The sequence below is a fragment of the Poecile atricapillus genome, chromosome Z (genome assembly GCF_030490865.1).
Source record: "Poecile atricapillus isolate bPoeAtr1 chromosome Z, bPoeAtr1.hap1, whole genome shotgun sequence".
Classification (NCBI taxonomy): domain Eukaryota; kingdom Metazoa; phylum Chordata; class Aves; order Passeriformes; family Paridae; genus Poecile; species Poecile atricapillus.
The window spans coordinates 75,062,670-75,080,027 of NC_081289.1; the positions used below are offsets into that span (position 1 = coordinate 75,062,670).

The 17,358-nt window shown below is 35.7% G+C and overlaps 1 protein-coding gene across 2 annotated transcripts in view; it reads left to right on the forward strand.

The window, feature by feature from the left end:
• FBXL17 (F-box and leucine rich repeat protein 17) overlaps positions 1-17,358 on the forward strand; it is a 275,332-nt gene that overhangs the window by 169,381 nt on the left and 88,593 nt on the right. For both annotated transcript variants that reach the window (XM_058826053.1, XM_058826055.1), the window contains exon 7: positions 7,861-7,937. In XM_058826053.1, the coding sequence (XP_058682036.1) occupies positions 7,861-7,937 (77 nt within the window). The remainder of the gene's footprint in view (positions 1-7,860; positions 7,938-17,358) is intronic.

The following is a 17,358-nucleotide window of genomic DNA, read 5'->3' on the forward strand; positions in this document are numbered from 1 at the left end:
CCACCCTCTCTGTGCTCTGCTGTGACAGTAGGACCTCAAGGATCTTGTTTGAATTCACAAGGATTTGCTTATTGGTATAGAAATAAAACCTACAATCTGCAAACCCCCTATCTTGTCTGTAGCTACTGTGCAGTCATTACTTTCTAAATATGCACATGTAACAGATAACATTATGGTAGTTACTTTGCACTTGTCTTAGGAAAAGCCACAATGACATTCACTAAGAAATATCTATGTAAGAAATTCTTCTATGCCAGTACACTAATCATAAAATCATAGAATAGTTTGGGTTGGAAGTGACCTTAAAGATCATTTCATTCCAATGTCTCTGCTATGGACAGAAATACTTTTCACTAGACCAGTTTTCTCAGAGCTCCAACCAATTAGACCTTGAAGACTTCTGGGAATGGGGCATCCACAGGTCCGCTGGTCAACTTCTTCCAGTGCCTCACCGTTCTCATAGTAAAGAATTTCTTCCTAATACCTAAACTAAACCTATTTTCTGTCAATTGGAAGACAAGTCCCCTTGTCCTAACTCTCTCTGTATGGCCATGTAAATAGTCCCTTTCCTTCTTTCTTACAAGGATCCTTCAAGTACTGGAAAGCTGCAGTTAGATCACCCTAAAGCCGTCTCTTCTCCAGGCTGAAAAATCCCAGTTCTCTCAGCCTTTCCTCATGGGAGAGGAGCTCCCTTCCTCTGATCACCTTGGTGTCCCTCCTCTGCACTCTCTCCAGCAGCTCCATGTCCTTCCTGTGCTGGGACCCCAGGGCTGGAGGCAGCCCTGCAGGTGGGGTCTCACCAGAGCGGGGCAGAGGGGCAGAATCCCCTCCCTCCCCTGCTGCCCACGGGGCTCTGGATGCAGCCCAGGACACACTTGGCTCTCTGGGCTGGGAGTGCCCATGGCTGGCTCATGTCCAGCTCTCACCCCCAGCACCCCCAAGTCCTTCTGGGCAGGGCTGCTCTGGATCTGTTCATCCCCAGCCTGGGCTGGCACCAGGGATTGCCCTGACCCAGGTGCAGCACCAGCACCTGGCCTTGTTAAACCCCATGAGAATTCTAGGGCCACTGCTTGAGCTTGTCCAGGATGGCATCCCATCCCTCAGGAGTGTCAACTGCATCACTCAGCTTGGTGTCATCTACAGATTTGCTGGTGGTGCACTCAATCCCTTCATCTGTGTCATTGATGAAGATATAAAATAACACTGATCCCAGTACGGACCCCTGAAAGACATCACTTCTCACTGATGGCCATTGACCACTGTAGCAGAGTAATTCAACAGTATCATATCAGGAATGCAAATATTTTGCCAATATTTTAGTGGGAAGGCACCACTGGAACAGTTCAGGAGGAAAGCTTTTATTTATTTATATAATACAAAGCAATATTTGCTAAGGAATATGCATGGGCTTGGTAGTGCTGGTAGTGAACACTTCCTTGGTTTTCTTTATGACAGTAGACAGGTTGCAACAATAGATGTAGGAAGCTATAGCCGAAGTGCTGTATCAGATAGGCCTTTTCATTTAAGTCTGAATCCTAAAGTATTCTAGAGTTCTTAAAAAGTAAGATATACTGTTTAATTGTTTTCCATGCTTAAGCATGATTATCTGTGGCAAATCAGATTTATGAGGGATTCAGGGTAAGATTATTTTTCTTAGCGGTTTATTTCTATAAAATCCATTATGGTATCTAGTTCCTCCAAGCCAGAAAGGAACTGCAGGCCACTTGGAATACTACTACATGTAAAACTCAGATTAAACAATTTTCTAAATTTCTTCTTTCTTGGTTTAATTGCTTGCTGGATTTATGTTCAGTTGGGGTAACAGAAGGCATTTAATTTTAGATAAGACTAGTAATAAATATTTCAAAATAGATATTTATTAGAAAGACAGGGCATAATACCTAGAGCAAAGAGCTGGTTCATTTATGTGTGTAGCTCTCTGATTAGAGCTTGCATGCACCTGACTAGCTCAGAGCACAAGCAGACATTGTGGGACTTGGCTGCCCTCACCTCAGTTATTTATAAATCCCAGCATGAAAAAAAATATTACTGTTTTCCTGTGCTGTAAGTGGCAAAACTGTTTGGCAAACCTAATTTTAAATTACATTGATTTTTCTAAGGAATACCTCCCTGCTAATCACAACTTAATGACTACTCTAAGATAATTGCTGTTAACTTGTGTAACTAGTGACACTTTGCATATTGGCTCCAGACAAAAAGTACTTTTCAAATTCAGCTTGTGCTTTTGATTCCAAATCTTATCCTGTTTTGCTGTCTCTGTGGTTAATACCATTTCTTTTAGATGCAGTTCTTTGTCTTAAAATTAAAAATAATTTTAAAACATATTTTGAATGTGGTTCAAAAATGGCAGCTGTGTACAAGGGTAACTGAAAAACAAGTAAAATCATACTTCTTATTAGTACAAATTATTAGAAAACAAATATATTGGCAGAGATCTATTGTTCATAATGCAAATAAAATGATCAGTGAAAGAGAATCCTGAATCAAGAATATTTACTTCAGAGTACTAAGTTCAGCATTTATTATTATGAGGTTTTACAAGGGTTTATAGATCTGTCAGTAAAATGTTAGAATTGTCACTATTTTAGCCTTTAAATTATTCTTTCCTAGTGCAGTGGGCCTCAGATTACATCGGTTTCTTAACACCATATGTGCTTCTGTGGTCACAGGTTTGGTTTTGTTACAGGAGAGATTTGGTTATTGCATTACTGCCTGCCATTGAAATATTTAAGTAATCAAAACCAATAGTTCTGAGTGTTATTTCATGTGCAGCTAATTTTTTCTGCCTGAATTTAACGCTTGAAATGCTAATTTTTGAGGAGCACTATATATTTCTTCATGAGAGGTTTATGGGTTCCATGTCGTATTTAGTGCTCTTGTTTTTTCCAAGCTCCCGTTTGCTTCCCAGTAGTGCTGTTGATTATGATTTGAGGGATAGGGAGGTGTTCACTTGACTGCTTAGAGACAAATACAGTCAAATACCAGAGAAGACTTGCAAGCAGTCTGATGTTAAATTTGAACCTTACCAAGGTGGTACGTTAATGTTTTGGGGGTTTTATACCTCTTCGGTTGGTGAAGCTCACTCACTCCCTCAAATTGTAGACTCGTAACCAGTACATAGCGACTCCAATTAGCTCTGCTCAGGGCTGAAGAGTCTCAGACTGTAACAAGGTCTCCCAGGACCACTTACAACACAAATACTGTACTCATATTTTCTCATTAGCTCCTTTCAGTCGCCACAAATTCAATTTTCCAATGTTTTCAGATCTACATCAGAAATAGAATAGCTCTGTGTTTGTATACACACACACACACACACATGTATAAAATACGTAGACACACACATGCACATATACATATATATATATATAAATAGCATTATTTTTCATAACTTAAGGATCTGTGTTACCTTTTCTTACGGGTAGAAGCTTGAAGTTTACTTCATTTACCTTAAGCTTTCATTCAGGTCAAAAAATGTAGGCATCAATTGGCTAAGAGAAGAAAAATTACAGCGTTTCAGATGACTTATTTTTTTCTAGTTTGTTAGAGTTGTATTAATTTTAAGCTTTAGTTTTGGGAAGTCATAAACCTTGACTCTGAGAAATCATTGCACATATGTATATGTGTGAAGTTATCAAGAACATGGGCCTAAATTTGAAGTTGCCGGTAGACATACCTGAAACACTGTTTCAAATGCAGTTTTGTGACTTTTGAAAAGACATTACCATAAAATATCAAAAAGAGAGAATTCTTTGTAGACCTAAGTAATTTTTCACGTGTACAGACCAGGTGGGAAGAGCAGTATACACAAGTACGTGTCAGTGGATAAATTTCGGTAGTTTCTGCAACCCAGATGGAGAGTTTTCTCCTAATAGCAATTGCTGAAAGTTGAGCTACATTATAGCTATGTTTTTTTCACCCTAAGATTCTTTTAATTTTTGAAGTAGAAAGACATCTTAAGAAATCATAAGAGGTAATCTTAAGTTTATTAGTCTCTGAATGTCATGAAATTTTGTGATGTTTTCAGTGTTCATACGTTCATCACAGTATTCGGTTATCTTACATTTCTAGTTATCTTACAGACTTCCGTGATTTTGTAACTCTATTTTGAATTAACAGTATATAGGTATATTTTTAATTATATTCCTGATTTCATAATATTGTTTCATTGGCTGGTTGATGTCAAACCAGTTTGGGCTTTATGCCTTTTTCTTGCTCCTAACTGCACTGTAAATTTCACAGTATGTGATACTAATTTCTTACTTCTAGAATCAAATGCAATAAAACTGAATTGCTTAACAGTCTATTGGAGAATGGCACTCATAAAATATTGAGTAGATCTAGGGAAAGCTTGGTATAAGAATTTCTTGGATAATATTTTCAGGTTTAATAAAGACACAGTGTCTTCCTAAAATTTTTCATGTTCTCTGTTTTGATATTTTAATGTGTTACATATTTCTAAATGGTACTCATTTGCAAAGAAGAAAGTGAAAAGATTTTAACTTTGACCAGCTCTGATCCAGACATGTATATTAGCAAAGCTCTAACTATAGTTTTATTTCTTTTTTCCATCACTCATTTTTGGTAGTAAGTTATTTTGAGTGTAAAAGCATTTTTTCTTTCTGGAAGGCTGTTTATTTTTTAATACATTTAGTACAGCTGATAAAAGCCTGCTCAGTAACATTGGTTCAAGAGATTTAAGAAATTCTCTCAGCCTGGGCACAGAGCTGTTGCCACAATGTCCATGTTCGTCCCTAACAGAGAGGGGTTAGTCCCCAAGTCCTATGTGACTCAGTTTTCTGGTGTGCTTACTTCTGAAATTTGCCACAGCTTTAAATAATCATTTTTCTTCCATTTATTTACCAGTGTGATGCTGGAGTAGGTTTTTGGGGGTTATTTTGTTGTTTTGGTTTTTTTTAAGGTTATGCTTCTTTGTTGTCTAATTCAGCAACATCATAAATATAAATACTTCCAAAGATAGATATGACAATAATCTGACATCATTTTGATGGATTATTGCAACAGAATTAAGATGATCCTTGCTTTCTAGAAAAGGTTAATTTGATTTTTTTTCTTTTAACCTTTTTGTTTGCTGTCATGTTTAACAACGATTAAAAGGTAAAAGCAATAAATACACAACTACTCTTTATTTTTTCTTATGTTGTAAAGAAGTCAGTTGTTACAAGCAATTATGTATTGTGTGACCATCTACAGACCAGAGGCAAATGAGGCCATGTGAAGTTTTTCTCCTGTCTCTGCAGGTTGATTTACATGAGGATGATCTATAGAAAGGGTAATAGAAATGAAAACTGGAATTAGATTGACTTATGCAAGGTATAGAAATCACACAAAAGCACATAAATTCAATTCAGTGTTTTAGGTCTATATATTTGGTTTTTTTCTTCAAACTAGATGTACTATTACCTCATTCTTTTAGATGTTAGATGATTTTCCTATTTTCAAAAAACAGAAAGAAATGAGGCACTCAAAGCACCATTTTTCAAACCTTTTTTCTTTTTATATTTGGGTTTTTTTCCTTCCCTGTTTAATTAATATAGCTGAAGACTCTGAAGAGGTCTCTCTTCCTAGTAGGAGAAAGTGAAGACTATTCCATTTAGACTCCAAGATGTCACTGAGAACAGGACTGGAGTCACTCAAGCCACTTTAAAAAACTTTAACCCTTAGAGCTGGCACTACCTGGAAGGATTAAAGGATACATTTATAAGGGCTACACAGTCAAGTGTTTTTGCATTTGTGTAGATAATACAGCTTTGACCCTGACTGATTGAAAAGGTGTGCAACTGAAGTTGCAGAGAAAATTAGTTAGTCTTTTATGTCATCTTGACTGCCTTGTGATAGTATTTTTAGACACTGATTCCTATACTTCATTTTTGTTAGATTAGTTGCCTCTCAGTGAGTAAAAATTAGCAAAAGTAATTTGTAATCCTTTAGAATCATTACATACAATTTACAAAATATTCTTTTAGGTTCAGAAATTTTATCCAAGGGTAAAAAGTGTTTCATAATAAGATTGCTCTGCTAAATGATATATATGATAATAAAAGCGTATTTTAACCTCAGTATCCATTGACTCTTCAATTATATCTTATTTGCTGAAATGCCTAATAAAAATAGAAGTAATAAAATATAATTATTTTCCTTTTATTCATATTACCAATAACAGCAATGAAATCTCATTATTAGGAAGTATTTTTCTGGAATACATAATAAAAATATTTTCTCATGGCATAGTTATCTTAATAATCCAGTTAAAACAGATGAGTATGTTCTTCAAAATTATGTCTGACAGAAGCAGAAGAAATTTTCTGTGTATATAGAGTGTGTTTAGTGCTCTCAATCTTACCTTATTTTAGGAAAATGTGTAGTTCTGAAATCTCCTTATATTAAAAAAGTATAGTTCTGGTGTAAATGTTCATTTCTTTTCTTTGTGTATTCATGAGGTAAGGTAACCTTTACCTAATGATAAGAACTGCAAAAAAATTCTAAATATAGGCTCTCACAGTTTTCCAGAATTTAATATTTAAAACTGTGTTAAAGGAACAGTGATTAAGGTACTCTGTCAGAGGTGTGCTGTTTATTAGTAGTAGTGAATTTTCATTGTACATTTTAGAAGGATGCAGGGAGAGGACAAATAGGTAAGAAGGGCTATTGTTCTGTTACTGCCTTATTGTAAGTGGTAAGAATAAGGTGGTTGCTTTTAAAATCAAAAATTGCCAGCATGAACAGTTAAATCAGATTAGGAGATAATCTATTGGAGGTGGTAAATGGAAGAAAAAGGTCTCTGAGGATTTAGGTGTATCTTTCAAAAGCATGACAAATTCAGCAATACTTATTTTCTTAGAAAATAAGAATTGGCAAGTAATTTAATTTTGTGTACTGTTCAAGGGTTGATTTAAGTGTCAGAATAAGTGATTGGGTAATTGACCTGAAAATTAAAGTCAAATATATTGGATCAGAAGAAATTCTTAAAACTCATCCAATAAAATACTGTTTAAAAAATGTATCTATGTAGAAAATAGCACAATAGTCATGCTAGCTGATCTAATGATCAACTGAACTACATTAATAGGATTGAAAATGTATTTTATGATACTGTGATTTCTGAGGGATAACAATGCAGTTGAAAACATAGCATTGTAATATAGACTTGGTCACAAGTACATAATAAGCTCCTATTTAATTTTATTAATTAATTAATATTAATTTTCTTGCTTACAAAAGCCAAGCAGCAAGAATAACATAAAACCCTCTATGTTTCATTGCATATTCATCACAGTTATGATAAGGCAAATGAATGAGCCATTTTTTCATCTATACAAGCTTCTCCAGCAATGTGTTGGAACACCATGGTCATGTAACATTTCATGACCTGATGAATGCTGACTTATGCAGTAATCACTGAAGAAACACAAACATGAATTGAAAATTACATTTTCTTGTATTTTGTCCTCATTACAGTGCATTTATAGTTCTTTCCTAGAAGAAAGCTGTCAAAGCTTAAAATTAGCAACAGAAACTTTCCAAAGTAATAAAGAAATGGAAATTCACATTTGTGTAATTTTCCAAAGTGCTCGTCTGTATACATTTTAAACAACTCACATATTCAGAGACTATGGGGAATATCCATATAAAGGCATTCAATTTAAAATAATATTTTTCTGTAGTGTAAACATATAGCCATATTCATTTACAGTGAAGTATATGGAGCCTTTTGCAAAATGAAGAACCTGAGATACAGTACATTTTACCTGTGGCTTGTACTCTGGATATTAAAAGTGATTTACTGTCTCACAACAGTAATTTTACTTTGTCTTCCAGATGTGTGGAGGTAATTGCCAGAGAAGGACGGAACCTGAAAGAACTGTATTTAGTATCCTGTAAGATCACCGACTATGGTATGTAATATACCTATATCTTTAGTTTTTGTGAAGACTGAACTGGAGTTCACAGAGATTGTTAGTGAAAGTGTTGGAAATGTAGAGATAAAAATTTTCAAAACCTTCATCCACAAAAATAGGAAATTTATAAAAATTGTTTTACTTGCTTAAAACTATCTGTGGTTGGAAGTATGAAAATCAGTGTATATATTTGCTGCAAAATATGCTTATGGAACTGGCAATTACTGGGCAGACTGGGTGGGGTCCCCTTTGAATAGTCCTGGAGACCAGGAGAACCTTGGAGAGAAAATCAAAAAATATATATGTGTTTCTAGATGCTGTAAAAGCATAATTAAGCCAGTAAGAATGTGAATTGATCACCTCTTGTAGGCCATAAAATTTGAATGAGGTTGATGAACCTTTAAAAATACTGTTAAGGTAAAATAGAGAGGAGCATCTTAGGAATTAAGTGTCCTCTCTGATAGGAACATGGAAAGACAGATTTTTTATTCAGAATAGGAAAACTCTTAGTGCTTGTTTGGAAAGGCTTCTTTGTTTTTGTAGAAAGGATACTGACCTTAAATAAGACACTTACCTTTGCCATAAGGCAAAAATGCTCAGATGTCTGTCTCCCACTTAGATGCATAAATTTCAGTAGGATTTACAAACTGTATATTTGAGATGTTAATTTCAGACTTGCTGGTTATTTTCTTTCTCATTCACTATTTTTTTTAAACTTTATACTCCGTAGATTTTAATAAAGAATTACTATGTCAAAGTGATAAATTACCATTCCACTGGTCACAAACTCATTCTTCTGTTTTCCTTTTCAAATTCTGCACTTCATTGGGGTTTGTATTGTGCACTCAAGGGTATGTTGTTCCACAGAGTTCATCTCACCTTATGTCCATAGTATTGGAACATGAGGCCACCATGTGTCTGTTGCAGCTGCAGAGCTTGGAGCATGGCAGAGGAGAGGGAACACGGGCCTTTACTGCCCTCTCCTCTGGTCTGCTGATGCTTGTACTTCCATGGGCAGAACAGATGTTGTCAGAGTTGAAAATGGATTTTCTCAGCTGGACACCACTTGTCCAAGATGAATTTCTGAATTTGTGAAATGTCTTGTGAAAATTCAGGGAGGAAAATAGTCTGTAGAACACAAGGTGATAATAATGAACGTGCTTCTTGTCACTACTGGAGGGCGAGACTTGTCCCTTCTGTTTGTGTACTGTGGATTTACGGGCCCTACACTTGTCCCTTCTGACTCTGACAACCCATGTGGAAAGAGTTATCATGTGTTGCAGCAGCCCTCTCATTAGAGGGTGGAAATCAGCCGAGACACAGACTTCTTGTTTATCACAGTATGGAAAGAGTCCTGGTTTATTCCTCTTTACAATTCAGTTATCCTGACTCCAACTATTCACTGACTCTGTCTACAGCAAGCTCCCACTGTAGGTTTGCCTTGCAGCCTCTGGCTGGGGGTTATTTCCTGCTAGACTGTGTCTGTGCAGACTCGGAATACAGGCTTTTAGCTAGCTAGACTCTGACTGCAGGTTCCTACAACAGGTTCTAACTGCAGACCCAGACTGATCTCACAGCAGTGATTTTCTCTCCTGTTTTGCCCAGTCCTTCTGGATCATTTGTTCAGTATCACCTTCCTCAGGCTCATTCCCCTTCCTCCAGGTCTTCCCTCAAGGCCCTCCCCTGACAAGCCAACCCACCTCTTTTATTGCACTTATCTTTATTGGAAATAGCTGTGACTTATCAGGGGTGAGGTTGCCTGTAATCCCTTCTACAGTCACAGGCACAACAGAATCCAAGTCCTGAGGATCAATAATTTCTCAAACTGATTTCACCCTTCATTCACTGCAGCTAGTCACAGGAAAACATGATTTTCCCCAAAAGCAGGGAAACAACTGAAAGGCTGAAGCAAAGAAATGTAGGATAAGAGAAAACCTTGCTTATGAAAGAATAGAAAGAGAGAAAAGGAAGTGTCCATAGATAGATGGAAGGCAGGAAGCGTGTTTCAGAGAATGAATGAATGGAGAATAAATGTAGCATTTGGCTGATTAGCTCTATCCAATCTCAGCTTCTCTTCTTGTATAGTAAGGCCCATCTGTCACTATCGTGTTGTAATCTGCAGTCACTTAGCATCATAGCACTCAGTTACTGGGACTTCGAGAATATTTTCTGTTCATAGTGTTTCTACTACGCTCTACTGTTTGCTTAAAAATTCATCTATTTTTGCTATTAAGGATCCAGAAAAAAAAGCTGAGATAGCCATAGATTTTTGATATGTTATTAATAAGGTGTAGTGATTAGCTCATGCAAATGAGGAAGAATTATTAAGTATGGTGGGAAGAAGTTCTGTTAAGGTTTGTAGTTCTTTTGACACGTACTCTTGTTCCAGTTTGGTTTTGAACCCTTCTCTGTTCTCCCCTCAATGCTTCCCTTCCCCTTTTGTGGTCACTGCCTGGCAGCTCTGGCTGACAGGGCTGTCAAAACATGTTGGGGGAGACATATGCTTACCCCTGCAAGAGGCATCAGGGAGTGTGGGACGCTGGCTGCTGGGAGGCTGGCAGGGAAATACCTCACCCATGGTCAGAGTGCCAGAGGGGGTCCACCAGTGAAGAGCACCAGGACTGACTGACAGACCTTGCGATGAGCCAAATGTACTTACATTGGACAAACCACAGACTGTGTGAGGAGCTGGATGGACAAATTAGGACTGCTCATGAATATTAGTGGCACTGATGCAACCCTGAGTCTGTAAAAGGCAGAGGCGCCATTTTATGGGCGAGCCTCTGGTGAGCAGAAAGACTCCCACTCCTGGCACTAACTCCCCCTTTTGCTTTGTACCTTTAATGGGTTCTAATTAAACTTTATTTACTCATTACCACCTGGGGTCTGAGTAGTTTATATAAGATACATCACTGACTAATTGATTAGTGTTATAATCTTCACCATGTCTCAGCAAGCCAACCTGACAAATTCTGCTTTTAATATCTGAGCTGAAAACACAAAACAAACTGTAATGAAGTAAATTTATAAGCATAATTTATGGTTTCTAAGGAAGTCAAGATTTTGCTTTAGATTAAAAATGGGATAGCAAATGAATGTTTATTAGGTAAACGAGTGTTTCAGGGTTGAGCCAGGCATTACCCTTTTCACATTTATTGTCTGGCAGTTCAGTTGAAGACTTTGTCGCATTTGCATTTGTCGCTGGCAAGTTAAAAAGCAAGTGCCTTAGAGTGCTGCAAGCTCTGTTTGTTGTTGAACCTCCTTTATCAAAGAATCTGTCTCCTCATGGGGAGAAGAGCACCTGCTATTCCTCAGAGGCTTTTGAAGCCCCCATGTACTCAGTAGAGGAAATCAGCTGAGGAACATGTGCTTGACTTCCCGGGGAAATTTGTAGGTGGTGTCCCAGGGTCTTGCAAAGATTTAGCAACTTCACACACTTTAGCAGTTGTTCTGGCTCCACCAGGGAGTATCTGAGGCACTGTGAGGCTGTGACTGACTGGGAGCACACAGTTCTGTGCAACTGTGCTCTGTTTTCGATAATCCTGAGGGTGAAGCACGGAGTTGTCCTTGCTTTGACAATTAAAATCTTGATGCCAGGTTTACACAGATGCAGGATTTTGAAAGCCCTCTTTGAAAGTTCAGTGGCAGGTTTTTTATGCTAGTAAAGTGCAGATTTTTGATGTCTGGGACAAGATCATAATTGCTTAGTAACTCAACTGGGAAAAAAAAGTAATATTGATAATTTCCAGCAAAATTTTTAATCATTTGATACATTAATTTATCAATAATAACTTCAGTAAATAAAGAAAATAATTACAGAAAAAACTGTTATTGTTATTCTTCAATTAACTCAGTAAGGTATGTATATGTGAGGTAATTTCATGTCTTCTAAAGAAGGCTGTGAAGTGCGATCTTTGTCATTTCATTAATTTCTTTTTTTTTTTTTCTAATTTCTCCATAGTGTAGATAGTATACAAAGCTACCAGGCATACATGTTTTTTATGTAATTAGTATTTTTAAAGTGAATTAAAATACTAGGTTTTATTTTGGAAGCCTAAAAGATTAAATAAAACCCCTACACTCTAATAATGTAGCCATAGGCTGCATTCCTTTCTCTTACGTTTTTCTGACCAGAAAAGTATTCTTTATAGTATAGAGACAGATTAGGATTCAGACAGGAATTGAAGAATGTATACATACTGAGAGCTGTTAACAGATGCAGGAAAAAAAACATTCTGTATTTCAGGTTACATTAAAAAATGTAATTTTGTATTTTTGTGTACAAAAAATGTGTTTTGTTTACTTGTGAAAGAACTTATGTTATATCCTTTTTTAGGTCTAGCATAATTTTCTCAAGATGTATTTTTGATCAGTGATGTCTGTTACAGTGTAACATGCTGGGATCTTGACAATGAATTTAAAAGTTACTTTATACCCAACACACTGTTAGATGTTAAATAATCACTAGAATGCATCTAGACTAACAGGACAGACTGAATTAGTATAACCTTTGAGACAAACACCTGTTTGCCCAAGAGCACAGACAGAGTGAAGTTAAAGCTAAACATTAGTTCTCCATAGCATTTTTCTCCTTTTGTTCAGCAATCATGAATTAAGCAGGGATTGTCAGTATTATCTTTGAATTTCCTGCCTTTTGTTGATTTGTGTCACAACCTTAACTTTACTTAAACATAGTGGGTTTTGTATTTAAGCTTTTCCTAAGAACTGGTAAGGAAGCGGGACTTTCTCAGCTGTGGGGAGAGTGTGTGTCAAATGAATTAGGTTGATGTGAAGATGCAGAGCGGTGAGCTAGGGCAGCAAGCACTCACAGAATTGTGTAACTGTCTCTTCAATTTTATGCTCTAGTTCTGGGTTTTATTGATATCCTTAGTGCTGGGAATTTTTTTAAAGTAAATTATTACTTATCAAGTTTGTAATAGTGCAAGTGCTATGCACTCTGAAACACAAAAGTGAGATTTTGTATTCAAAGATAAAAAGATTTGATGAAACTAGCCTGTGAAACAGGAGTAGATGTTTTAAGGGTTTGATCTTGCAGTAATGTTAAGTGTATATTTACTAAGAATTACTTTACAACCACATTCTTTGCAGTAAGGAAAGATAGAAGTCTAATGCTTTACTTCACTTTAGAAAAGTAGTCAGACCAGTGTTTCATCTACAGGTGCAGAAAATAATTTCAAGGCAATCTTTAAATTTTAGGCTTCCACTAGCCGAAGGGGGAGGGGAGCACAGGGGAGAGGAAAAAGCAAACCCGAACCACCACCACCCTAGAAAATAAATCCCTAAAATAATCACTTTTGAAAAATGTTTGAAGGAAGTGTTCAAATCCAGAACTTTGTACAGCTGTGCCTTGCAAAATCACTGCCCAAATAGTCATTACTAGGAGTGTGGCTAGCAGAGTGCAGGGAATAAATTTATTTCACAACGTTGCCTGTCAAGTAACCTGCAGAAGATGACAGTTGTCTTCATAGTTGCCTTGTAGAATTTCCATTACCTAGTAGTTCTGGATTTTGCGTAAGTTAAAAAGTCTCTTTTTCTCGCTGTAAAGTAATTGCACAAAGCTTTTCAGAAGTGCTTGGCACAAGGAGCTGAGATGAACTGTGGTCTTTCGCTGAAAACTTTAAGATTCTGAGTATTGAAAAAGAGCTCTCTAGATAGGTAGCCTTTTTCTTTTCTAAAATGGGTAGTATTCCTTTTTCATATTGCCTGTTTTCAACATTTAATGATGGATTTAGTGTCTCTGAGGATACAGGGGGTTTTTTTGAAGGTTTTTCTTCTGCTGAGGGTGTTTACTGAAGCAAAAAAATGAGTTTCAACAAACTATAATGGAATTATATAGTTTTTATATTAATATGTTATAGATAGGACATAGCTGTAACAAGTAGAAGTCTGGAGGAATAAGATAGCATTTATACTGAATCAAGTCCAATTGTCACAAGAAAAAACATAACTGTAACTTGTGCTTATTTCTCATAACTGGATTATGGATTCTTTTCTCAGAAGTGAGATACTGCTAACAATATTAAAATAGTTTCCCATTATATTATTAAATTCTAATGTTTAGGCATTTAAACATTATGCTTTCTATTTTAAAATAGAATATTTTAATTATCAAGGGATCAAGATGTCCTACTGAGAGTTTCTTGTGTTTTCTCTCCAATAATCTGCATTTGTCGTATAAATCATAAAGAATAAGCATACTGTGGGTATTTTCACAAAAAAGAATGTTCAGTGTCTCCTTCTCAGTTGGATTAGCAAATCTCTCTAAGGCTTGATTTCACTGAAACTTTTTTCTTAATATTAGCTTTTTTAAATCTGTTTTTAAAACACCATATCTTCTGTACAATATAATTCAGAAAGCAAATACATTTTTGGGGGGGGGATAAGAGCAGCATTTATGGATAGACAGAATGGAACAGGTGGTAAATACATTTCTGAGTTTAACATATTTCATCCTCACCCATTGCTGGTTTGCAATCTCCTCCTTAATTTATATAATTTAAATAAATACAAATGTCTTCCAAAATTATTTTGAATTGTTGCCATATTGAATTCCAAGTTTCTCTTCTTCTCTGAATAAATCTTTCCCCTATTAGGTTTTCCTATCCTGTGCATGGTTCTTTCTCTTTCATCTTTTTATGATGCACTGAGGGGAAGCAGTGATGACACTGACAGCCATGTTTATGCTTGTAGGTAAATGTACAGATAATCTTCTAAGGACCAGGGCTTCTGTTACCTTCTTCAGTGGTGTTGCGTGTGTTATATATATATGTTTGTGCTTCTATAAAATCGTGGTATTATAGTACATATATTATATACTACATTATAGTAGTATCTAACTACTATATATATATATATATACACACCTATATATTGCTTTCTTATAAACGTTCCTCTTCCTTTTCACAAAAACATTTGCTCTCTGGTTTTTGGTCTGTTAGTTATTCAGAAACCTGAATTCACTGAAGTAAGTCAGCCAGATTGTTGATATTTAGTGCCAAATGTTGAGGTTCTTTGCTTGGTTTTAGTGTTTGTTTTCTGTGCATAGATTGGAACTTTAACTCCAGTAGACCATAAGAATTAAATTACCTGAAGAGTAAGTAGGTGGCAAGCAATCTGTATGTATTAATGATACTTACTTCCTTTCACAAAATCTAGCAGCTAGTAAAGGGGTTTTGTTTGCTTTTGGCGTTAAAATGTTCACTCTTTCTGAATTCTGAAGCAAATATTTCCATAGAAACCCTGGTAATTATGAGAATCAGTGAAAACTAATTCTAGCAATAGAGTTGAGTTTCAGAGTTTTATGTAGTTTAACAAACCAACAGTACACGTTATAACTTACTGCCTCTTCCTTCATTAAAATGACATTACTGTTTATGTTGAAGTGTGCAGGGAGAAGTTGGAGTCTTTTCACATATTTTAAAACCTCTGAAAATTTCCCTTCAGCTAGGAGGAAAAATGACAGTGTAAAGCTTTTGTAAGGACATTTTAAAACTTGTCTGATTTATATTTATTGTTGTTGTTTTAGTGTGGAGTAGTTGCTCACATAATCTTGCAGGTACTGACACCTAATTTTGTTTCCATAAGGGATCCTGTTGACATTGAAACCAAGAGATTTGTTAATGTGAGGAAAGATAGCTGTGTATTGGTGTATTTGGGAATGGAACCGGATCAGAGGACATCTTTTTTCAGTTCAGTTAGGAGCTTTTAGGAATGTTCAGGAGTGAATAGAAAACTTTAGTCACTTGTCTGTGGAAATCATTAATAAGGAAAAGTCAAATTAAAACTTTATCAAAAGTAATCCCTGAAGCCAAAAAGAGCCCTTGAACAATCTTGTCAGCACCGTATATAATTCATAACTATAAAAACTCCAAATTTTCTTTTTGTGTAAGTTTTATCAGTATTCCCAAAGTCACAAAAATGGCACGCAGTTTTCTTTAGAAGTTGATTTGAGATACCACTGTGCATCTTCAAGACTCATACAGTGAAATAAATTACTGCAATAGCATATTTCTCAAATAACAGACAGTTGCAAATCCTTTGTCCTATGGTACATAATAAAGGATTTTCTGTATGAGCAATGAGATGAGACAAACTTTCAAACTATTTTTTGTCATACTGGAGGGTAGGTTGTCTCCCTTAACCTGTACCCTTAAAAATAATGAAGTATAATAACCAGCTGGAGGAAGCTGGATGTAGATAACACTTTTGAATTGTCAAGATGAACAGAGCATAAGCCTATGATTTGTACAGAGTTTGTTCCCAGTTGCTTGGTCTGAATGTGGAAAACAGAGATGTGTTGTACTTCAGGTTTGATTTGTCTTGTAGAGAGATCCACAGGTACTGCTATTTTGATTTCAGCTTTTCTGTGGGAAACATAGTGCTTTGCGTTGTTGTTTCAGCTCTTTGGTGAGAAATTTGGCATCAATTTATCAGTCATAATAGAAAGTTTAATTTTGTGCTGTTTTATCACTAGTGAGAAGTGCTTAAGATAATCTTCAGGAAAAATCAATCTCATTTCTGAGTTCCAAGACAGGTATTTTTGATACAACAAAAATTGAAATTGCCACAACCTCTGTATGTATTGCCAGAAATAAATTTTCAGGTTCTTGGTTTATTTACTGTGTTAGAAAACTTCGATGTAATACCAAACTTCCATTTAACTCAGGATCTGGATCTGGTTCTCTTGTGTTAGCTGTATTTTCTTTTTTTGTGTGACCTAAAAAAGTAACATATACCTGTATTCCCCAACTGCCCATGTTAATCCCTGTATTAAAACCAGTGTCCTGAGTGCCTCCCCAGTAAGCTACCACACAGCATAATATATCTAAACCCTTGTCTTCAGAGCTCAACACTGATTTAAAATGCAAATAAATGATTACATGTAAATTGTGCAATTATAATCATGTTATCAACATTGTAAACATTATGAACAACACTGGTTTTTTGTTGTTGGTTTTTTTTAATTTTGATTTTGCCCATCCTAAGGCTACGAACAAAATGTATTGTTATTTTATACTTTCATTTCAAATGGTACCTGTTATGTCACATTGCAAGGAAGAATTACAATTCTAACAGAACATTTGATTTGCAGTCAGAGGTAGATTTACTTAACAGAAACAAAAAACTTTATTTATTTAGCATGAGTTTATTTCTCTCTTGATAGAATAATATAGTTTAAATGTTTGAAATATTTAATATAATGTAATACAGTGTTATTAATACAATTAATAAAATGTAATATGTTCTGATAAACACCAATTGCAACTCACATTAACACACTGTTGCTATAATCCAGTTTTATATTTAGTTCATTGTACTTCTGAATTTTTTTAAAATTTGCCCCTAAAGCACATTATTTGTTCAATAGCTATTAACAATATGCTTTCAAAAATCCATA